General features: G+C 61.7%; 1 protein-coding gene across 1 annotated transcript; it reads right to left on the bottom strand.

The window, feature by feature from the left end:
* Positions 1–632: 632 nt before the first annotated feature.
* Positions 633–22,485, bottom strand: LOC100356997 (maestro heat-like repeat-containing protein family member 7). Its single transcript, XM_070054929.2, has 22 exons — positions 22,350–22,485; positions 21,425–21,489; positions 21,017–21,139; positions 20,844–20,923; positions 20,393–20,522; positions 20,175–20,261; positions 15,851–15,958; positions 15,354–15,489; positions 14,552–14,640; positions 12,804–12,953; positions 11,705–11,859; positions 9,080–9,224; positions 8,621–8,796; positions 8,102–8,239; positions 7,908–8,022; positions 5,636–5,776; positions 5,180–5,356; positions 4,832–4,990; positions 4,146–4,247; positions 1,779–1,881; positions 1,351–1,410; positions 633–838 (listed from the first exon to the last, which is right to left on the bottom strand). The coding sequence occupies exons 1-22, from the start codon at positions 22,483–22,485 to the stop codon at positions 687–689; spliced, it is 2,727 nt and encodes a 908-aa protein (XP_069911030.2). The 3' UTR covers positions 633–686.
* Between the last annotated feature and the right edge of the window lie 1,185 nt (positions 22,486–23,670).

Here is a 23,670-nt window from a genome sequence, read left to right as displayed (position 1 = left end):
GGGCTCAAGGTCAGGGGTCACTGGTGACACCCTGGGTGGGGGAGCGGGGTGGTGAGGGGCTGTGACCCTGGCACCCAAGAGGCACCCGGACTGCCAGGCCAACCTGGGTAAGAGTGGCTGCAGCGGGAGATGGCAGGTGCTGCCCCCGCCCTCCTCCCAGCACCAGGGCGGGAGCCTGGGGCTCGCCAAAGGAGCAGTGGCCAAGCTTCGGGTGTCCGGCCCGAGTGTTGTCCCTGGGGCAGAGGTCTGGGCAGCACCGAGGGGCAGACACTGGTGTTCTCACAGAGCAGCCCTGTTGCTGGGACTCGGACCCTCTGGTGTCCCAGATACTGGGCAGGGGGCTCACTAATAGCCCACCCCTTATCACTTTGCTGCTTGAACTAACCCGAGCGGAGCTGCTGTCCATCAAGGGCACGGCTGGGCACAGCGAGCCCAAGACACCTGCCTACCCCAGCCTCCCACTGCGGTTCAGGGTGGTTTCAAGAACAAGTGCTTGCCCTGGCCTTGGAACGCTTGGCTGCACGGGAGAAGGGAGCAGGGGCAGAGCTGGGAGCGGCCCAGATGTCTCCGCAGAGAAGGCGGCTTTACCCGCTACACCGAGAACGAGAGACGAGCCGCCTGCTTCACCGGGGTGCGCGCTTTCTCCTTTATTCACAGCCTGCGGCAGGGACAGTCCCGAGCAGGGCTCACAGGCAGCTCCTGCGGGCCCGCCGCCTGCAGAAACAGGTCACGGAGGCCTTGGCCAGCGCCTGCTGCCGGTGGGTTTCCAGGACGTAGAGGGTCTGCATGGTGAGGCAGCTGACCGTGGGGTCGGGGTCTTTCCGCATGGACCTCAGGGCTGTAACAGACACTCCGTGGAGCTCTGAACGGCCCGAGGCTGCTGGGCCAGCCGGAGGCCTTTGCAAGTCCCGCCCAAGTCCCGCCGCATCCCTCCCGGCTCCCGGGGGCCTCTCCACCCTCCCTCCCTGGCTCTGCCCTCCTCTTGCCATAGAACAACCAGCAGCGAAGGCCTCGGCCTCCCGAGACAGTTGCCTGGGACATAGCGGGTCAGGGTGTCCGAGAGAGGGGACAGGGATAAGGAAGCGGTGGCCAGCGGTGCAGAGGCATGGCCCCTGAGGGGCCTGGGGGGCACCAGGAGAGGGGGCGCCCCCGTGTCTCCCACAAAGAGTCCAAGGAACGGCCCTGGCTCAGGCTCAGGTTCAAGGTGAGCGAAGGAACACAGTGGAGGGGGGGCAGGAGGGCTCTAACCGTTGCCTGGGAGACTGATCTCCCTCCTCAGTCTGTGAACCCCTCTGCCCGCCCCCCGCATCCCAGAGCCAGGCAAGGGGTAGGCGACCAGGTGCCACTTACCTGTGTAGGCTTCCTCAACTCCCTCCTCCTCTTCCATGCCTAGGGTTTGCATAATCTGGCCTGGGGGGGGGCACATACGAGGGAGCCTCAGGGGACCTCGCACTCATCGCCCCTCCCTTTGCCTGTGTGTCCCCGCCATGGCCATCACGTCCAAATGACTCCCTCTGCCTCCTGCAGGGAGGGCTGAGAGCAGGGGCAGAGCCCTGGGGGGACAGGAGGCCGCCCCCCCTCCGCCACCTGCCCTGCCCCCACCCCTGGCAGCACCCACCCCCGCCCACCCCGACCCTTGCTGGCCTGGCCTGGGACATGGCCCATTCTCCTGCTGGAGGTCACCCAGCCTCAGCAGGGCAGGGGGAGTGGCCGGAGACAGCCCACCCTGTAGTGCCCTCAAGTTCAGGGACCCCGCCTGGAGGTCCCCATGGCCGTACCTGCAAACCACACGGCTACCTGGCGGATAGGGGCCTGCGAGCTCTTGAAGAGAGCCACGCTCTGTCTCAGGAACCACAGGGCCTTGCTGGCCTGCTGCTGCAGCTGCGAGACAAAGACCCGCTGAGCCCAGGGCCCGGGCGCAGCCGAGCCAGCCTCTCGCCGTGGGAACGCGCAAACCTCCCCCCACCCGACCCCAGCTCCCCAGATCTTACTCCGTCCACGGAGCCAGGCGGGGGCCACTCCCCCAGCCCCGACCCAGTGCGGCCTGGAGCTCGAGCACGCCCACCCCACCCCTCGGCCCACGCGGGTTCCCTGCCCCGCTGCTCTTCACAGTGGGGTGACCCCGCGGTTCCCACGCAGCGTAGGCACATCCTGGTCTTGTGCTCCAGGCCACAAAACAGCTGCTCCTCTCCCCTTCCTACAGCATGGCGGGCAAGCACGTGTGGTCGGAGCCTCCTTCCCGCTCAGCCCTCGCCGGGCTTCCTCCCTGCCCTCCGGGCGTCTCCTTTCTCAGTCTAAGTTCTCACCACCCACCACCGCACGCCCCTACTTTTCCTTTTTTTTTTTCTTTTTTTTTTTTTTTTTGTCAGCACGACTCTTCTTCAAATAAAAATCCTAACCGGGGAGCCAGTCTCCCAACCCACGGGCGTGGGGCTGCTCCGGGTGAGCCCACCTGCTCTTCTGTCCCAGCTTTCACGGTCACCCGCGGCACCTCGGGGTTTGCACCACATCCACTTCCCACCACGCCGCGCGGGGTCCCCAGTGGCTCCCAGGGTCCCACTCCTTGGGCATGTCCCGTCCGGATCCTGCCAGGCACGCGGCCACTGACTGCCTCCCGAAACCGTGTGCTTCCTGGGGGCCGTGGCCCTGCCCCCGGTTCTCCCTCCACTGTGCACCTGAGTGCTCTTTCCCAGCCTCCTCTGTGGGACCCCTGGAGATGGCGCTTCCCAGGGTCCCGAGGTCGACTCCCACTCCATTTCTGCAGCGGCCACGTGGCTGCCCCCACAGCACAGCCCTGCCCCCAGGCTGCCGTGACACACGTCCGACTTCCCAGGAGACAGAGCCACGTGGAGGGAGGCCTCACGGACTGGACAAACTCAACGCGCACAAAGCCCAGCCCCGTCTTCTCTCCACACTGCCTCTCCCCCAGTCCTGCTCCTGGCGGCACCCAGGCCCCCACGCCCTGAGTGGCTGATCCCTACTTGCTCCTGTCGAGACAGTGCACTGGACCGGCCTGCAGGCTCCCCCGGGTGGGCCGCACAAAGTCGAACACTGCAAATTACTTTCAACAGAAATCTGGGGAATGTCACCTCAGATGGGGACCTCCTGCATCTGCGAGCAGTCTGACCCTGCTTCCTCCCCCGGGGAAATCACCCTGGCCACCACGGAGAGAGCCGTGCACCTGGCACGTGTCTTCCATCGTCACGATGGTCAGAGAGGGCATGCTCCTTTGCAAGGTCCCAGTGCCTGTCCATGCGAACCAAACCCCGCATGGAGCTGGTGCCTGCAACGCGACTGTGTCTTCTGTAAGAGTGCCTTCTCCCAGCTCGCGTGCGTGCTGGATTTTCCCAGAAACGCGCCCGGGACATGAATCGGAGACAAGGCTTCTTTTTGTTCAGTGGAGCGCCAGAAAGTGCTCGTGGCTTTGGAAGTCACAGCCAAGGGCAGCACCTCCTGCAGGGTTTGGGTCCCCGGGCGACCACACTTGTAGGTTTCTGCATCGGTGGCAGATCCGGTCGCGGCGATGCGGTGTGTGTGTGGGGGGGGACGAGGGGGATGTGACCACTGGGCGACGTCGCTCAGGGCCCAGCACTCACACGCACTGTCTCCTACGTTGCGTGCAGGGTGAGGGCATCCTATGCGTTTTGGGATTATGTGCAGGTGGGTGGCAGCTACTGGGGGACCTCGCCCAGCTCCAACCCCGGGCGCCTGTGATGACGCCACGGCCCGAGCTGGCCCCAGGGCCTTTGATTCCCCCTGGGTTGCCAGTCTGCTTCTCTGCCTCGCGTTGCCTGCAGGGCCTTGCAGGCCGTTGAGTCTCCTGTGCCTCCCCCTGGTCCCAAGGCCCTGGGGGCTCCCCCACAGCCCTGCACGCCCAGCCCTTCCCTTTGCCGTCTGCCCCTCCCCCAGGAAGCCCTCCTTCAACGCCCAGACGGGGCTGAGCACCCTCTTTTTCCTGCAGCTTTCTCCTTGTGCGCCTGGCAGCCCCCGTTAGGAAGCACTGGGCGGGCGGGGATGACGGCCAGGGCCACGGACGAAGCGGATGATCAGTGAGCGCCTTGGAACTGTCGCTGGCCACCATGACTGCCATAAAGCCCCACCCCCCGGGGTGCGGGGCACCCCTGCCCACGCCCAGGGGCGCTCACCAGAGCTCTGAGGATGGTAAACTCGTCCTCCTCGGCCACCAGCACTTTGAGCCTTGACCAGCCCAGCAAGGCAGCCGTGTGGTTGAGGGCGAGCCGGCAGACCTGGGGAGACAAGGAGGTGGGCGGGAGGCTTGCTGGGGCTGGTTACTGCGATCCTGCACCAAGACCCATCCCAGGGGAACAGGTCTCCCCAACACCTTGCTGCCCCAACTAGGGGGTCACTATGCTGAATCGGGGCTGGCTGTCAGGAACGCCATGGCCAAGTCCCTGGGCGGGACTGCACCCCACAGGGGTCATAACCCCGACCAACGGCTCAGGTGGCGGCCACGGCAGAGGCACCTGCGAGTGTGGCACAGTTGCCTGCTCTGTGGCATTGGGGTGGCAGCGGGGGAGCCCTGGTACAGACCGCGTCCTCCAGTTTCCCAGTTTTCCCAGGGCAGGGAAGCAGAGAGGACCTGGCGCTGGGCCAGGGGGGCTCCCAGGGCCTGTTTCGGCCGGAAGTTGCTGGCCAGCCCAGCACCTGGAGCTGGTGGGATCCCCGTGGTGGCACCCACCCCTCCTGAGACTCACCAAGGTCAGAAGCCAAGGTCAGCATCACCCATGGGCCTCAGCCCCGCGCGAGTACACAAGGCGCCTCCGGTGACAGCCGGGGACCCAGGCCCGGGCTCCAGGGCCCGGCCACTCACCTGAGCCACGTTGATGTTCACATCTCTCAGGTGCAGCACCAGGGGGATGACCAAGTTGAGGACCTGGTGCCTCAAGGGGAAGACGAGGGTCCTGCGCTTGACCTTGGCCAGGAGGCTTCTGTAGATCTCGAAGGCCGCCAAGCGCAGGTGCTCCAGCTCCTGGGAGAAAAGCCCCCTCTGTGCACCTGCGCCCTGCCCTGGGGGTGCTGTGCTCCAGGCTGCCTGGACCCGAGCCTCTGACGCCCCCGCGGTGGCCCCGCGCCCTCCCCTCTCGCTCCATCTCCCCCCCTCGGCCCCTGCCAGATGGACGGCGTCCTGGCCGGGGCCCCTCACGCTGCGGGGGCTCACCTCCTCAAAGAAGGGCGCCAGCGTGAAGGAGAGCTGGATGAGGAAGGCGGAGGAGGCCGCCCAGCTCAGGTGCTGCAGCAGCCGTCGCAGCACCAGCAGCGTCTCCATGACGATGTCCCCGTCGGAGGAGTAGCAGCAGTTGAGCACGTGGGGCTGCAGGATGCGCAGCCTCCGCTCCTGCGGGGGCAGCGGCTCGGTCACCGGGGGCCCCGCCCAGCCCCTGCCCGCCTCCTCCCCAACGCCCATCTCCCCGAGACCTGGGAGACCTGGACGCCACGTCGGGGGTCCTGGGGTGGGCTTGGCCGGCTGTTAGAAATGCCCCAGAGGAGACTTCCTGAGGGCCCCCTCCTTGGGAAGCCCCTGAGGCTTTGCTCCCTCCCATCCCACCTCCGCCCCCCCCCCCGCCGACCACGCCTCCGGGAGCAGCACCCCACCCCCACCCCCGCCCCATCTCACCGTGGTCGGGTGCTGTGCGAAGACCTCTGCCGTGTGCAGCAACACCTTCAGCGTGGCGGGCTCCTCGCTCTTGAACCAGTTCGCCAGCACGTGGGTGGTGATGTCGTCCACGGTGGCCGCCACCTCTGGGCACTGCAGCAGCTGGAAGGAGACGAGGACTGAAGGGCGGGGCTGAAGCCGCCCTCTCGGGCTCGGAATCCAGACACCTCGGCCTCCTCGTTAGCCAAGGAGGCTCCAAGGGGCTGGGAAGAGTGGGCGAGGAGGCTGGCACTCAGGTCAAGGGCAAATTCACACCCAAAGGTTCCAGACATCGCTTGCTCACTCTGCACGTCTGCTCCGGGCATTTTTCTAAAAGACGTGTTTATCTGAGAGACAGAGTTGAGAGGGAGGCAGAGACAGAGAGAATCTTCCATCTGCTGGTTCACACCCCCCACCCCCCCGAGGTGGCCACCATGGCTGGGGCTGGGTCAGGCGGAACCCAGAAGCCTGGAACTCCATCTGGGTCTCCCATGCAGGTACAGGTGCCCAAGGCCTTGGGCCATCTTCCGCTGCTCTCCCAGGAGCATTAGCAGGGAGCTGGGTCGGAAGTAGAGCAGCCGGGACTCAACTGGGGGTAGTCGTTCAGACTTTCTCCATCAATGCTTTCTTGTGTTATAGCCAGGATTCGTGGGAATCGCCTGGAACACGAGTGGAGATGTCACAGAGATGTTTCTTGCAGAATTTACTGTAGTGTGAAATCGGGACCCACGTGCGATCAGTTACAGCACATGTCTGAGGGGAGACAGCCTCTCAGTGTTAGAAGTGAGAAGTGAAGGGGCCGGCGCTGTGGCGCAGCTGGTTAAAGCCACCATCTGCAGTGCCGGCATCCCATGTGGGCGCTGGTTTGAGTCCCGGCTGCTCCACTTCTCATCCAGCTCTCTGCTGTGGCCTGGAAAAGCAGTGGAAGATGGCTCAAGTGCTTGGGCCCCTGCACCCATGTGTGAGACCTGGAGGAAGCTCCCTGCTCCTGGCTTCAGATCGGCTCAGCTCCGGCCGTTGGGGCCAACTGGGGAGTGAACCAGCAGATGGAAGGCCTCTCTCTCTCTCTCTGTCTCTCCTTCTCTCGCTGTTTAACTCTGACTTTCAAGTAAATAAATAAATCTTAAAAAAAAAAAAAAAGAAGTTAGAATTGCAAAGAGCAGGCAGTGACGTAGGAAGACGCTTGGAGACGCAGGAGACGGAACATTCGTCGAAGATGACGCCGACTGTGTGACGAGGGCGCTTCAGAAAGTTTGCGGAAAATCCAATGAAGAGCCACGTGTGTTTCGGCGCCAGCATTTTGAAATCCACGTGTGGTTTTTACGTGACACACTGCACGTGAATGGACTTCAAAAAACTTTTGCTCCAAAATAAACTCATTTAATCCTGTTTTCCATGACCCTTTTAAAGGACACACTCACACACACACTCACACTCACACACACTCATACATTCACACACTCACACACACTCACACTCACATACTCACACACACACTCACATGCACACACACTCACACACTCATGCACACACTCACACTCTCACACACTCACATTCTCACACACACACACATTCACACAATCACACACACACACTCTCACACACTCACATACTCACACACACTCACTCTCACACACACTCACTCTCACACACTCACTCCCCTCCCCATCAGTGATTCCCGCGGGGAACTGCGACCAGCAGTGGCTCTGCGTTTTTGATAAGCTCTTCCTTGTTTTCTGGATTCTCCGCACATTCGCCGACTTCCCTCGAGCCCGTCAGAAGCGCCGAGCAGAGGCCACTGTGAAAAGGCTGAGGGGCTGCAGAAGTGAGGGCGGAGGCGGGGGCTGGCACCGTGGGCAGCGGGTAAAACCATCCCGTAGGGGCACCGGTTCGAGTCCCGACTGCTCCACTTCCCATCCAGCCCCTGCTAACAGCCTGAGAAAGCAGCAGCAGACGGCCCAGGTGCTTGAGTCCTGCACCCACGTGGGAGACCAAGATGAAACCCCTGGCTTTGGCCTCGCCCAGCCCTGAACACTTGGGGAGTGAGCCAGCAGATGGGAGATCTCTCTGTAACTCTGCCTTCAAATAATTAAATAAATTAAAAAAAAAAAGCAGCATCACATGGCCACGACCCACGGCCACGAGGCAGCTGCCTCTCCCAGAGACCCTCGTGGGCGGAGGGAGTCCCTTGGGCGGTTCCGTCTCCCAGAGGAGCCCCGCCCGAGGCCCTCCTCCCCCCGCCGGGGGCGGTCACCTCGGTCAGGAACACCAGGGCCGTGAGGTGATTGACGCAGTCTGGCTCCTGGAGGAGCCTGATGATGTGGCTGAAGAGGGGGCAGTTGTGCCAGCAGTCCATGACGACCAGCGACCTGCCGCAGACAGCAGGTGCGCAGGGTGAGCCCTGGCCCGAGGACGGCCGGGCCCCCGCCAGGCCCGGGGGCCGCTCACCTGGCCAGCACAGCCACTCCGTCGTAGTGTCTTTCGGGGTTGACCAGCAGCTCCCAGCCCCCCAGCTTCCGGACGTAAGACACGTGGTCCGCGTAGCCCGAGCACCGCATCAGGGTCTTCAGGGCCTCCACGGTGGAGCTGGAGGAGAGGAGAGGGCAGACAGGAAGCGCCCGCTCCCCGGGCTCCTCCTCCTCCCTGGCTACCTGCCCGGCACCGGAACACGCTGAGAATCGGGGGACAGCCCTCAGGGGCCCCAGCTGCTGTTTTACAAATGAGGCCAGGATGGGGCATCCCGGAGGTGACCGGGGAGCCAACCAAAGGACAGGGAAGGGGGTCCGGTCTGTCTCACTCATTGGGCTGATCGCACTTGGGCGCAAGATCTCGGTGCCAGCCTCGATCCCCGGATGTAAAGGAAGGGTCCCACGAAGCCCAGGAAGGCTTCCTGGAGGAGGGCACGGGAGGGGTGCCGGGGCCCGCAAGCCAGGCGATGGTGTGGGGATGCTGGGGCAGCTCGGGTACCTCAAGGGATCCACCCATTCGGTCACGTGCTGCTGGTCCTGCATGATGTCGGCACAGTCTTCCAGCACGAGGCAGGAGATCTGCGACAGCAGCGCCGTGAACAGCGAGGAGAAGGCGGACTGCACTTCCATGCGCCGGCTGGGCTCCAGCAGGAGCTCGTGGATGGCCCTGGTGGCCTGCGGGCCGGGAGGAGCGGCATTGCCACCCCGGCCCCGCGACACCCCCGCCCAAACCCACGCGCCTCGGACAAGCACGGATCACTCGGCCTGAGAGCCAGGGGAGGGTGGGCTTTGCTCTTTCCTAAGCTCAGCCCCGGGAGGATTTGCACCCAGCTCCCTCTCGGCCTCCCGGACCAGGCCGGGCCGGGGCCAATGCCTCCCTCCGCCCCGCGGAAGGCCCAGCCCGGCTCCGAGGCCCTCGGAGCTCCAGCGGCCCTCGCCAGCCCCTGCCCCTCCGTACGATCAGCGGGGAGATGACGGTGCGGGGCCCGGGCTCCTGGCCCTTGGCCTTGCGGTATGGAACCAGCCTCTGCAGCAAGTGCTCCATGATCATCTCGTAGCCTTTGGGGAAGGACGCCAGGATCTCCCAGGGCTTGCGGACGCCTCTGCAGGGTCAGAGACCGGGCGGCGGTCACCCCGCGGGAGCCCACGCCGCGCCCGGCACACGGCACGCGAGGCTCCTTCGCCCGGCCTAATGCTCTGAGAACTGACGCAGCATCAAAACCCAGGGGCCAAGTTAAAACAGAATACCCAAGAAGAGCCAACAGTTACAAAGGCTGCAGGAAAGCGAGCCCGTGAACAAAACCCAGAGGGAATCAACAGAAAAATCATAAAACCGTGGACTTCAGCGAGCGGTGCCGACAGCAACTCGGCAAGGCAGGGACGCCTTGGACAGCACCGTCGTCCATCTCTGGCTCATTTAGAGAGCACTCCGACCCACCCACCACAGGGGACGCACGGGGAGCGGTCACCACGACAGACCACACTCTGGCCACAAAATAAACCTCCGCACATCTTGAAGAGTAGAAGTCACGTGAAGTATGTTATCTGGCTAAAATGGACTTAAATTAGAAATCAGAACAGAAAAACATATGGAAAGCCCCCACTATTTGGAAATTAAACACTTCTAAATAATTCCTGGTCTCAAAGGAAATTAAAAAAAAATGTTAACTAAGTGAAAATGTAAACAGAACATATCGGGGCCGGCGCTGTGGTGTTGAAGGTTAAGCCTCCACCTGCAGTGCCAGCTCCCGTGTGGGCGCCAGTTTAAGTCCCGGCTGCTCCACTTCCCTTCCTGCTCCCTGCTAACGTGTCTGGGAAAACAGCAGATGGCGGCCCAAGTCCTTGGTTCCATGTGGGAGACCTGGAAGAAGCTCCTGGCTCCTGGCTCCTGGCTTTGGACCGGCCCGGCCCTATCCGTTGTGGTCATTTAGGGAGTGAACCCATGGATGGAAGATCTCTCTCTCTCTCTCTCTCCAACCCCCCCACCCATATCTCTGCCTTTCAAATAAATAAATCTTAAAAAATACAACATATCAAAAATTATTGGAGTATGCTTAAAAGATAATTCATAGCATTAAAATGCTTATTTCGGGGCCAGCTCTGTGGCAAAGCAGGTAAAGCCGCCGCCTGCAGTGCCGGCATCCCATATGGGCGCTGGTTCTAGTCCCAGCTGCTCCATTTCCAATCCAGCTCTCTGCTGTGGCCTGGGAAAGCAGTAGAAGATGTCCCAGGTCCTTGGGCCCCTGCACCCACGTGGGAGACCCGGAAGAAGCTCCTGGCTCCTGGCTTTAGATCAGCGCAGCTCCAGCCATTGTAGCCAGTTGGGGAGTGAACCAGCGGATGGAAGACCTCTCTCTCTCTCTCTCTCTCCGCCTCTCCTCCTCTCTGGGTGTAACTCTGACTTTCAAATAAATAAATAAATCTTTAAAAAAAATTGGAAAATTGAAGCCAGCGGCATCTTTAAAAGACAATGCACCACAAACAAATGGGGTTTGTCCCACAAATGCAACACTGATTCCACAAACAATTAACTCCTCATATTAACAGACCACGAAATGAAAAATCACCCAAGTACTCCAAAGGATGAAGACATTTGCCTAAATTTTCAATCTCCATGAGTGATGAACACTTTCAACAAACTAGAAATAGAACAAAACTCTTGCAACCCGATGAAGGGCATTTAAAAGAAAAAAAAAAAAAACCTTACATGTTAGCAACACAACTGATGGAAAAAGACGGAAAGTTTTTCCTCAGAGGTTGAGAACAAAGCAAAATCGTCCTCTGTGACTACTCTTACTGGGAGCGTTAACCCAGACTGGGAGGAAGGCACAGAGCGCCGTCTCTCCACAGAGGACGCAGCTGTCTGCGTATCAAATCCCAATTAATCCACAGAAGAGCTGGAAGAACTGCGCTTGGCCAGGCTGCAACGTCAACAGACAAAAGTCAGCCTCACTGCCATACGCTGGTCATGCGTGGAGTTTTTAGAGAATGTTGAACTACTGTTGACAATTACACAAAAACACGTAAGTGTGAAACTAACAAAAACTAACCAAATACTTGCAAGCCATAAATCTGAAAAATAGTACGAGCGAGATGACAGAAATTAAAGAGAAGCTATGTAAATGAAGGCGCGCGCCACTCCCTGCACCAGGGGCCCCAAATCATGAGGATGTCAGTTCCCTCAGACTTGTCCCGAAATGCAACACCATCCCCAAAAAATGCACTGTGGTGCAGTGGGTAAAGCCACAGCCTGCAGCATCCCATACGGGTGCCGGTTCAAGTCCTGGCTGCTCCACTTCCAGTCCAGCTCCCTGCTAACGCACCTGGAAAAGCAGTACAAGAACCAAGTGCTTGAGCCCTGCACCCACATGGGAGACCCGGAAGAAGCTCCTGGCTCCTGGCTTCTGCCTGGCCCAGCCCTGGCCATTATGGCCGTTTGAGGAGTGAACCAGCGGATGGAAGATCTGTCTGTCTCACCCTCTCTCTCTGCAACCCTACCTCTCAAATAAATGGTTTTTTTAAAAAACAAAAAAAAGGCAAACACAAGGGTGCGTGGCCTCCCGAGGCTGGGGGCACCACCCACTTCTGAGACTGGTCCTCGATCTTGAAGAGCGTCAGGATGACGTCATCCGTGTGGGCCTGGGCCAGCAGGTGCAGGATCTTCCTGACCATCTTCTGGGCGCTGCCCTCGCTGATGCTCCTCATGTGGTGGTAAATGTACTGGATGATCTCCGGCACCTGCAACGCGGGACGAGCGGCTCCTTCCCGGTGCTCGACCCCAGCGGGCCAGGGGCCCGCAGCCAGCAGCCACCTGAGGGGGGCCGCCCACCACGGGCACACAGAGAAGTGACGGCTGCTGCCTTCGGCCCGCTCAGGCCACCCACGCAGGGAAGGGTGACAGGAGAACACAGCTGGTGGGGGGTGACCTGGCGAACCAGCATATGGGTGTGAGATCTCTCTCTCTCTCTCTGTCTCCCTCTCAAATAAATAAAAACTTGTTTTATAAAAACAAGGACAGGGGCCAGCACCGTGGCATAGTGGGTGAAGCCACTACCTGCAGTACCAGCATCCCATATGGGTGCCAGTTCGAGATCCGGCTGCTCCACTTCTGATCCAGCTCTCTGCTATGGCTGGGAAAGCAGTGGAGGATGGCCCAAGTCCTTGGGCCCCTGCACCCGCATGGGAGACCCGGAAGAAGCTCCTGGCTCCTGGCTTTGGATCGGTGCAGCTCCAGCCATTGCAGCCATCTGGGGAGTGAACCAGCGGATGGAAGACCTCTCTGTCTATCTCTACCTCTCTCTATAAATCTTTCAAATAAATAAAATAAATTTTTTAAAAAGTCTATTTTGTAGCAAAATAATGTTGAAATCCAAGTATCATTTTTCTTCACATGCGTTTTCTGTGGACATCTTAGAGCCCTTGGGGACACACAGCCTTGCCCTTGACCACACAAAGGAGGCACCTGCAAAGCGAGCCCAGGTGCTGTCTGGAGGCAGGAGGCGACAGGTCCTCCAGGTCCCAGGGTCCCCGGGGGGTTTTCCTGCCCCAACTAGGACTCAACCCTTCTCCCTTCCTGGAGGAGGCGGGCCCCATACCCGCAAACCGCCCCCCCCCCCCCGGCCCTCTCTGCCTGCACTGAGGGACTGAGGGGGGCAGGACGCCCAGGGGGAGCCCCGGGCTACCTTCCCCATCTCGGGAAGCGGGTACTTGAGGATCATCTTCAACATGCGGGCTGCGGCATAGACCTCAGGGACGTGGGCGCTCGCCACGGTCTCCATGGCCACCAGGAACACATCTGCTCTCTCGTCGGGGCTCAGGTATTTCTTGAAGAACTAGAGAAAGAGCAGCAGCAGCTGGCCGCCACCTGCCCACACAGTGCCCACGTGGCACGGCCCCCCGCGTCTGCCTCCAGAGAGACTGGTCAGCCAGGCCCCTGGACGCAGGCCCCGGCCAGCGTCTGGTCATTGCGTGGGGTGAGGCGAAGCTCCTGACGCCAAGAGGCAGCAGCAGTCCGGACCCCCTGGCGGGGAGCGTGGTGCCGCGGCCTGGGGGGACGAGCCGGGAGGGAGCGCTCTGCCGGCGCCACAGAACGGGCAGGGCCCACGTCTCCCAGCCCACACCCCCGTGGCAAGCTGAGGCCAGCTCTAACCTGGCACTGGGCTGGCAGCTGGGGACAAGCATGGCTCCAGGGACATCAGGGCAGGGCAGATAAAGAGGCAGTGGGCAGGGAGCAGGCGAGGGCCGGGGACAGGAGAGGCAGACTTGACAGCTTAGGGAAGGCCTCCTGAGACCCATTCCCCAGGGAAAGGGGAAGGGATGACAGAGGGAACAGAATGTGCAAAGGCCTGGAGTGCAGAGGATTTCGGTCTGGCTACTGCATCTTGAAGAGGAGACCGGGGCCAGGCGGAACAGGGAAACTGAGGCACGATTCGGCAGGTCCAATACAGCAGGGGCCATACCGTGAAGGGGCTATGGGCCAAATAAAGAAGTGTGGTTTGGGGGCTAGCGCTGCAGCGTAGCAGGTAAGCTGCTGCCTGTGACACCAGCATCCCCCATGGGCACCTGTTCAAGTCCCGGCTGCTCCTCTTCCGATCCAGCTCCCTGCTAATGGCCTGGGAAAGCAGCAGAAGACGGCCCAGGTGCTTAGGCCCCTGCACCCATGTGGGAGACCAGGAAGAAGCTCCTGGCTCCTGGGTTCAGCCTGGCCCAGCCCTGGCTCTTGCGGCCATCTGGGGAGTGAACCAGCAGATGGAAGACCTCTCTCTCTCTCTCTCTCTAACTCTGACTTTCAAATAAATAAATAAATCTTTAAAAAAATAACCCAAACTATGGATTTGGAACAAGGCTAGCGGCTGGCAGGAAGTCAGGACAAGCCTGAAGGGGAATAATGGGATGAGTCTGTGTCTTAGAAACAGTACCAGGACTGCGGCTTAGAAATGGTGTACGGGCGGGGGCGGGGACGGGGGCGGGGTGGGGGGACAGAGTGGACACAGGATGCTGCTAAGGAGGCGGCTGTGCAAAGGCCCCGGGCTCAAGTGGAAGGCGGATGGACCAGACCCGCCATCGCAGGGCTGGGGCAGAGTGGACAGGCCTGGGGTTGCACTGGAGAGGATGCAGGGGAGGAAAGCGCAGAGGGCACCTCCCGGGGTCCCGGCCTGGCGGGGCCAGCGCGCCTTTGCCGAGTGAGGCCCCAGGCACAATCCGCAGGAGCAGGAGAGGCTGAGCCGCTTCTCTTTAAAAACCCTCCGGGACCCAGCGCTCTGACGGCTCAAGTGCAGCTGGGGGAGGCCTTGAACTTGGGAGGCCCTTCCCCACGTGGGAGATGGCTCCTGCAGGGCCCTACCTGGACCCCTTGGCTCCCTCCCCGCCCTCTGCCTCCGGGGCCGGTGCTCCCCACGGAGGTGGCCGGGCCCGGTGCAAGCAAGGTTACCCAGGTGAGAGTCTGCATGCTGGCCAGCCACTCCCCGCGGAAGTGCTTCTGCAGGTCCTTCAGGGTGCCCTCGGTCTTCTGCTTCACGCCTGCGGTCCAAAACAGCAAGCAAGGGGTGGGGCACACCCCACCCCGGGTCCCCCGGAGCCTCCGAGGCCATCGGCAGAGCTTAACAGCAGGCACCGCACCTGCCCCACAGGATGGGAGAGGTGCCCAGCACCAGGCTGGCGCTGGAGGGAGCTAGGGGCCAGGAACCATCCGGTCCTCACACGGCTGGTGCTCTTGGATCCCCGCTCCCAACTCCGGGCACTGCGCAGACACCCTGGCTGGAGGCGCGGCTGTGGGATCCTGAGACTGCCCTGGGGGACGCCTGGGAACACGCTGGTGGCTCCGTGTGGGTGACAGTCTGCACCCTGGGGCTTTCCTGGGGCAGAGCAGGGCTAGCCTGGGGACTCCCAGATTCGCTCCCTGAGAAAGGACGCTAGGTTTCCCAGTCTTGCCCCGAGCGGGACGGAGGGCCAGCTGGCCAACACCGGGCATCCCAGCTGGCCCCAGGGGTGGCTGGAAACTGCGCGCCCCTCCTGTCCCAGAGAGTGCTGGGTTGGTGAGGTGGCTGGAGCTCGTCCCCTCGGCCCCGGGGCCCAGGCCTGCGGCCTCACGGCCTTGCTCCAGTGCCCCTGCAAGAGGCCACCGCCCGCGTCGCGTGCCTGTCCTAGGTGGGCGCTCGGAGGGGGCTTCTGTGCTCCTGTTCCCCGGCTCCCGCAGCCCTGCGGCATGGGCCTTCCGCGTCCGCATGCCTTACTTCTCTGCAGCACAAGGATCTTGAACAAGTAGTGCAAGGCCTCCGACGCCCCCATACTGATGTCATGGTTGTCGTGCAAGCAGAAGAGGCCCAAGATGCCCATCAGGGTCCCCGACATGGAGAACTCCGCCATGTGCTGCCAGGAGAGGGAACGGTGGCCTCACCACGGGGCCGGAGGCAGGGTCTCTCCCCACCCCGCCCCCACTCCTCCCCCCAGCCCCTTCACATCACTCTGGCCAAGAGAAACCTTCCTGGTCACACCCAGGGCAAGGGGGTCCCCGGTCCCCTACGCCTGCCAGCCAGCAGGGGCTCACAGGCCAAGGGCAGACCCGAGTCAAGCCCCTTACAGGAACAGCAAAGGCACCAATGCGAGGGGTGGGTGTGGGGTGGGGAGCGCTCTGAACACCCCCCCCCCGGGTGCCACTCCCAGGCTGCGTCAGGTGCCACACACAGAGGCCAGGCCTGGGGGCCAGCCCTCCCTGACCCCAAGCGCTCACCGACAGTTCGGGGAAATTGCAGATGAACCTCAGCAAGCGGGACATGGCGCCCAAGGCCCGGGTCTGCTCGTGTACTTTGTCTGACAGCGTCACCCAGGGCAAGAGGACCTGGAGGGGAGCGGACAGCCCGTCAGCACCCAAGGGAGCACGCGCCCTCCTTCCTTTTCCTGCTTCTGCGTCGCATCCCTGGTTGCCAAAAAGACAAGCAGGGGGGCGGGGGGGGTGTGGCTGCGGCAGGTGCATGAGCACAAGGCCCCCGACCTTGGCAAGGCAGGGCCACGTTTGGGAAGCCCCCAACATGTCACCTTCTGAGTCTTCCCACACCAGGGAGTGGGCGCCTGGCCTGAGGGTTAAGACCCCCACGTGCATATGGGGACGCACGGGTTCGATACCCAGCTCTGGCTTCTAATTCCAGCTTCCTGCAAACGCAGACCCTGGGGGGCAGCAGTGACGCCCACGTAGCTGAGCTCCTGTCACCCGCGGGTGGGGGAGAAAGACCCCAACCACGTCCCTGGCTCCCGGCTTCTGCCTCCCGTCTGGGGGAGTGACCGGTGGATGAGAGCTCTCTCTCTGTCTCTCGGCCTTTCAAATCAATCAATTAACCTAAACGCATAAATAAATAAAGACAGCACTGCACCTTTGAGAGAGGCCAGCGAGGATGAGGATGAGACGGGTGGAGACAGGTCCTCCCGGTAGGAGTCTGCACGAACCCCTGCCTACCAGGTCGAGGACAGGCGACAGGAAGTGACCGATTCCCGGTCCGTGACTTCTGGGGATCGCTGAGGACAGCGAGCGACACCACAGGGGCGTCCTCTGTACGCGAGAACACGCGGCCTCCCGACGATGGGGGAGACAGGTGCTGCTAGTGCTGAGCTACGTTGGCACCGCACGGGTGAAGGGGCCTGTGTCCCGAATCAGAGCTGCTGGATGGCACTACACTCTGCCATGCATCCATGTGCCAAAAAAAGAGAAAAGGAGCCATTACCACTGCCTGACTCCAACACGAAAATTAACTCAGGGGGCCGGCGCTGTGGCATAGCAGGTAAAGCTGCTGTCTGCAGTGCCGGCATCCCATATGGGCACCAGTTCGAGATCCGGCTGCTCCACTTCTGATCCAGCTCTCTGCTATGGCCTGGGAAAGCAGTGGAAAATGGCCCAAGTCCTTGGGCCCCTGCACCCACGTGGGAGACCTGGAAGAAACTCCTGGCTCCTGGCTTCGGATCAGAGCAGCTCCGGCTGTTGCAGCCATTTGGGGAGTGAACCAGCACATAGAAGACCTCTGTCTCTCTCTCTCTCTCTCTCTCTCTCTCTACCCCTGCTTCTCTGTAACTCTGTCTTTCAAATAAATAAATATATATTAAAAAAAAAAAAAGGCAGCCACGGCATGAGGGGAGCATCCGAAAATCTCAAATCTGATGAAAGACAAGGAACTCCCGAAAGACGAAAGTAAAGAAACAACGCAGCGGAAGAGCAGCAAAGACTGGGAGGGACGCGCCATCAAAGCAGGCATTCGGCGGCCGGCAGCCGTGGGAACCCCAGGTGACAGCGTTCACGTGTCCACGAGTGACAAAGACACCGCATGCGGGTGGGGACACAGCAGGGCTGGGGCAGCGGCCGCTTGGGCAAACAACGTGTGAAGTTGTCGTACAGACGTCAACACACGAGCGCCACCCCCCACCCACCCACGCACACACACCATGACAAAGTGCAGCCGCTTTGGAAACCTGAGTGAAGTTGTCCTACAGACGTCAACACACGAGCGCCACACGTGAGCGCCATCCCCCCACCCACACACCGTGACAAAGTGCAAAGGAACAAACAGTCTACACCCAGGAAGACGCGGCTGAAGCCTCGGCGAGTCTACCCTGAACAAAAGGGGACCGACTCGGGGGCTGCGTACCGCACGGGGGACCCCACGATGCTCACGGAAAAAGGAATTAAAAGAGCGTTTCCAGACCCACACCTGCTTTGAAGCGCCTCCATATAGCTAGTTCACTGAGTTTTTAGCAAAGGAAGAACTGCAGGGACAGAAAGCAGATGAGCCATTGTCAGGGCTGGAGAGGGGTTGACGGAGTCCCGGCGCGGTTGGGGTTGGGGTCCCCTGGCCCTGCCCCCGGTCAGCACCTGCACAAGCACACGCTGCCTCAACAGCACCTCCATTTAAAACCAGGGAGAGCGTCACAAACACCACCCACAGCTCTTAGGAGCGCTACAGAGCCCTGGAGTGCGTGTGCAGGACGACCTTGTTTCGGATCCTGCTGTGCAAAGTCAGATATGAAGTGAGGTTGCATAGTTAGGCTATCACATAATTTTGTAGGGAAAATTACACCTAAAACTACACCCCTGATATTAAAAACAAACAAACAAACAAAGTAGGCGGAATGGCATTCGGCCTGGTAGCTGCCAGACCTGCAGCCCGCAGTGCACCCCCCGGTTCCATCCACAGCTCCGACTCCTGACTCCAGCTTCCTGCTAGGGGGGATGCTGGGGGGTTGTTGGCTCAAGCTGTGGAGCCCTGCCACCCACATGGGAGACCCGGATGGGGTTCCTTGCTCTTGCGTTCAACCTGGCCCAGCCGCAGCTGTTGCGGCCATGTGGAAAGTGAACCGGTGGACAGATCTCTCCGTGTCTCTGTCCCTCCCTCTCTCTGTCGCTCTGCCTCTCTGATGAATACATCGTCAAGCAAACATACAAACTGGCAAACATAATCTAAATTTTGTGGCATACAAAAATAACTTATTTTAATAACTATCAAGGCGAATCTATGTCCTCACCGTTTCCTATGGAGGTGACCAGGATCCCGGGATGGAGCCTCTTCAGGGCTCCTCTCCAAGCAGCCCAGAGCTCAGCGTGTCCACTCCCCACCAGCTCCGAGGACCACAGAGCACTTCTGCTACGCTGCCCCCGAACCCCATCGCCAGCCGGGACGAATTCCCCTCCGGAGCCAGCCCCAGCCAAAGCCTTGCTGAGAGACGCAGGTGCCATCTCGCCTCCTTATCTGTAGCCACCCCAGCGCTGTGTGCAGTTGCATGACCCTCACTGGCCACCGTCCTGCTCATGACAGTCGGCTTCAAGTGACTCTGGACCCCCCCCCCCAGATAGACGTCACCGCGGGGAAGACAATTTGTCGTGAGCACTGTGAGGGTCTGCGAAAGTCCACGAAAGGGCGTAGTGTGAAAAAAATGATGCAAGGAGTTCAAAATTGCTTACACCCAAAGCCTATCTTTTAAAAATGGTTATTTATTTAAAAGGCAGAGGACAGAGAAGAGAGGGCTACTCCATCCGCTGCTTCACTCCCCAGATGCCTGCAACAGACAGAGCTGGGCCAGGCCAGGGCCAGGAGTCAGGGACGCAACCTGGGTCCCCCATGCAGATGACAGGGACCCCAGGGCTGGAGCCGTCACCTGCCGCCTCCCAGCGTGTGCACCGGCAGGAAGCTGGAGCCCAGAGCAGGGCTGGGGCTGGAACCTGGGCACCCTCATACAGGACGTGGGTCTCAGCTTATGTATTTTTTTCTTTTAATTTAAAATTTTTTTAATTTTTTAAAAAAATTAATTAATTTATGTGAAAGGCAGAGATAGAGAAAGTATGTGTGTCTTCCATCCACTGGTTCACTCCCCAAATGGCTTCAAGGGCCATGCCGAAACCAGGAGCCTGGAACTCCATCCGGGCCTCCCATGTGGGTGCAGGGGCCCAAGCACTTGGGCCATCCTCTGCTGCTTTCCCAGGCGCATCAGCAGGGAGCTGGATGGGAAGTGGAGCAGCCAGGACTCCAACAGGTGCTGGTGTGGGATGCCGGCATCTCAGGCGGGGGCTCACCCCGCTGCGCCGCAACGCCAGGCCCTCAAGCTATGTCTCAACGTCTGTGCCCCAAACCTGCGCCTGCTTCTGCTTTCATTCCATTCTCCCAGGAGCTTTTTGACGTCTGCTGGTATCTGAGACGCTCTGAGAGGAGTCAAGCCCGAGGGTCTCCCTTCAGGGACACGGTAGGGGCCCAGATGGGTGAGCTCCAAGCTCTTCACCCTTGAGCAGCCACAGATTCTGCAACAGGAGGAATCCTTGAGGAAGCTGGCAGTCCCCCTCCCTGGGGGGAAAACGCTACCACTGTTCAAGCCTCTACAAGCCAGAGCTCTGGACCCACGGCCGCGGCGCTCACAACACCATCGTCAGAACATGGGGAGGGGAGGGCAGAGGTGAGAAGGGCCCACAAGCCCTGCTGTGCGCACTGAGGCTCCGTGCACTCGCAGGTGGTCCCAAGGTGCCCCTCCTCCCTCCCAAGCAGACGAGCATCAGCGCGGGGTCCTGGGTCCCCTGGGTCACGCACCTCCAGGAAGTGCTGCAGGATACGCATGTCGGGGTTCAGGTCGTCCATCACCAGCGCGTGCAGCATGTCGTCCAGGGCCTGTACCGTCTGGCCAGCGGGAGACGGTGTGTGTCCAGGGGGGAGGGGCGGCTCCCTGGGGACCCTGCCCGCCTCTGCCCCCAGGCGTCCCCTGACTATCTCTGGCGAGCTCTGGGAGCAGCCGGGGGGGGGGGGGTCACCTGCAGGTAGAGACTTGCGCTGTCCTTGCGGTCCAGGCTGGGCATGATGAGCGGCAGAGAGAAGACACTGGCGACGCCTGCATTGACCAGGTCCAGCTTCTGGGACAGGTGGAATGGGGGGTTCACCTGGCTGGGGGAGAGGCGGGGAGTGACAAGGGGCTTGGGGGCCCCGGCAGGAGGTTGCGTCACTCAGGGCCAGGAGACAATCCCACACACTTCCCAGGGTGAGGGCGCTGGCTGCTGGGGAGGCTCCCCCACGTGGGTGGCCCAGCAGGTTTGTGCTAGTGACGCTTGGGGAGCGCCCTGAGCACCCCAGGATGCAGGCAGAGAAAGTGGCAACCCTGGGGGGGCACTGCCCCCACCCCCGCAGCCGGAAAATCAAGCCCTGGAGCCTGGCCCTCCGTCCCAACCCAAGTGCCCTCGGCATCGGGGGGGCCAGGGGCCCGCGGACCTCAGGGCCACGATGCACAGCATGGCCTGCTGGCGCACGTTGCTGTCCAGGACCTCAAAGGACTCTTCCAGGATCAGCATCTGGAAGAGGCCAGGAGAAGCCGGCAGTGCCCTGAAGAGCGAGGCTGCCGCCCCGCCCACGCGCCCCAGGGCTGACCACGCCGCCGGGGTCACCTTGACCTTCTTGGCCAGCACGTTCTTGGGGCAGTAGTCGTTCATGTTGCCGTCCGGCTGCGTGCGCACCACGCCGCTCAGGGTCTCCACGGCCCTGAGGAAGCTCAGCTTGGAGAACTCGCTCTAGGACACGAGACACGGGCTGCCTATGGGCTGGGACTCGGTGCCAGGGCAGGCTCCGGCCCCGCCCCGGCCCCGCCCCCAGGTCCCACCCCCACCCCATGCCTCTCCTGGCCCCGCCTCTGGCCGGCCCCTGAGGCTACCCCCACCCCTTGTCCACGGGAAGGGAGTGTGAGAGAGACCTGAGCCCCAGATGCCTGACTTGCGGAAGGCTCCCAAGCTGGGCCCTCACACCCTAGCAAGCTAGTTCCTGCCTCAGTTCTAGAAAGTTCTGGGTGATTTCCTTACCATCCGTTCTTGCTCTAGAAATTCCATAATCGACTCATAGGCATCTCGTTCTGATTGGCGCAGTCCTGGAAGGGGACAGGGTCAGAGGGAGTGGAGTGATTCTTGCCGCCCCCTCCACGGGCCCACTGTGGGCCTCCCCACGCCCAACACCAGCTTCTCCAGCCGGGGCGTGCCCAGCGCCCCCAGAGTGGACTCAGAGGCCAACAGGAAAGCAGCCACGTGGCGACATAGATAAGGGACGTTCTGCACGGTCGTGGCGAGGGAGGAAGGGGCACCTTGAAGTCCCTCGCAGTGGCCAGTTCCCGGGGCTGCCCTAGGCTCCCTTGTTAGCAGGGCTGGGAGAGCCCACAGGGCCTCCCTGGGCAGGGAGGGGACAAAGCAGGAGAACGGGGCTGGCGGCAGAACCTCTGCTCTTATCTGCATGCACCACCCCCCCCCCCAGGGGACAAGGAAGCCGCATGGGGTTTGAAGGCCACAGGCCCCTGGCTCTGGAGGTGGGTAGAGTGGCCTTCGCTTAGCAAGGTCACCCCAGCTGTTCAGTTAGGCACAGCTCAGGAGGCTGCGCCAGGAGTCCAGAGGGCTCACGCCAGGGGCGAGGGGGCAGCGAGGGGCAGACGCCTTGTCTGTGTTGTAGGTGGAATCAGCAGGCCACTGAGGGCTCAGGTGTAAGCAGGAGAGAACGATGGACGGCAGGAGTTTGGCCGGGGTCGTGTTGGGGTCACAGGCAGTCGGGCTCGAGAGCCTGGGGTACACAATGGCAGACCCCGCCTGCGGGCGGCGGTTCCGGGGACCAAGAGCTGGGAGCTCTCACTGCTTCTCAGACCACGGCCCGGTCCCAGTCCAGCTCGGGGCCCCCCGGGGAGGGGCCAGGCACGCTGGGACTCGGAGCTCACGCACGGGCCGGGCCCACAGCACCGCAGCTCACCGGTTAAGTCGGGCTCCGAAGAGACGTGAGGAGTGCAAGGCTCAAAGGTGACTCTCTGGGGACTTATCTCGCACCGGGCGGCAGCCTGCAGCGTGCCACAGGGGCAGGTGTGCGCCGGGGCTTCCCGGCCTTGCATCTTCTCCACACCAGGGGGCGCTGCAGGAGGCAGGCCCTGTCCTCTGTGAGAAGGGAATGGGCGGAGCCGGTCCCTGGGGGGGGCTCCCCTGGGAAGACGTGCCCACCCCCACCTGAGGGAAACCAGGCTCCCGGGCTGCCCGCCCACCCCTCTGCCTCTGGGAGTCTCCCCACCTTTTCCAGAGGCTTGCATCCCCCTCCCCCAAGTCTGCGCCTCCCAGACCCGGCCCGGGAGGAAGAGGCTGCACAGCGTGTTGCCTGCATGCTGGACCCCCCAAACAGGGGTGTGCCAGGGCTGGCTGTGCGGGGCCAGCTCCTGCTCCTCCTCCTAGCTGCTCCGCCCGCTCCCCTGCTGGGGCTTGGTCAAGGTCCCCCTGAGCCTCCCTGGCTCATCACAACAGTCTACATGCAAACCCCAGGCCCACTGCCCGCAATCCAGTTAGAGACCCTGGAGGGGGCCCACCTCCCAGCCCGCATCCCCACGGCCCCCAGGGCCAAGCGCCCGGGGCAGGGCTGGGGTCTCTCCCGCCACAGCCACCTGCCCTTTACACCTTCCACTTCACGGCTGCGGGGGACCAGCGGACAGGGCCCCTTTACCTAACTTGCTGGGCTCCTCAGACCCAGAGCACCGGTTTCTCCCGTGCACGCTGGCTCCAGGGGGCGCTGTGCTCCCAGCTGAGCGCCCCCTGCAGGGCAGGCCTGGAACTGCTCCGAGCTGGAGCCCCCACCCCACCCCCACCAGGCCAGTCCCTGGGTGCAGGGAGGGCTGTGGGCCCTGGTGCCAGCCCTGGAAGGAGACTTGAGGGAGCCCCTCTCCACCCCAAGGAAGATCCTCAGTTTTTTTTTTTTTTTTTAACAGAGGGAGAGAGGTCTTCCAGCCGCTGGTTCACTCCCCAGATGGCTGTATCGGCTGGGGCTGGGCCAGGAGCCAGGAGCTTCTTCCAGGTCTCCTGTTTTCCCAGGCCATCAGCAGAGCTGGACCGGAAGTGGAGCAGCTGGGACATGACCCATGTGGCATGCCCGTGTCGCAGGCCAGCGCAGCCTCTCCCCCCCCCCCCCCCCCCCCGCTTTCAAGTCATAGGGGAGGGGCTGCTTCTCAGGAGGCCCTGCAGGTGCTCAGCCACACCCACCTCCAGCCACTGCCCACCCCCCTGTCCTGGGGGAGGTGCCTCCCGGGCCAGGAGAC

Source organism: Oryctolagus cuniculus, chromosome 13 (genome assembly GCF_051225735.1).
Source record: "Oryctolagus cuniculus isolate XC-2025 breed Fujian yellow rabbit chromosome 13, ASM5122573v1, whole genome shotgun sequence".
Lineage (NCBI taxonomy): Eukaryota > Metazoa > Chordata > Mammalia > Lagomorpha > Leporidae > Oryctolagus > Oryctolagus cuniculus.
Note: the sequence above shows the minus strand (reverse complement) of the source record. Positions and strands in the feature narration are given on the sequence as shown.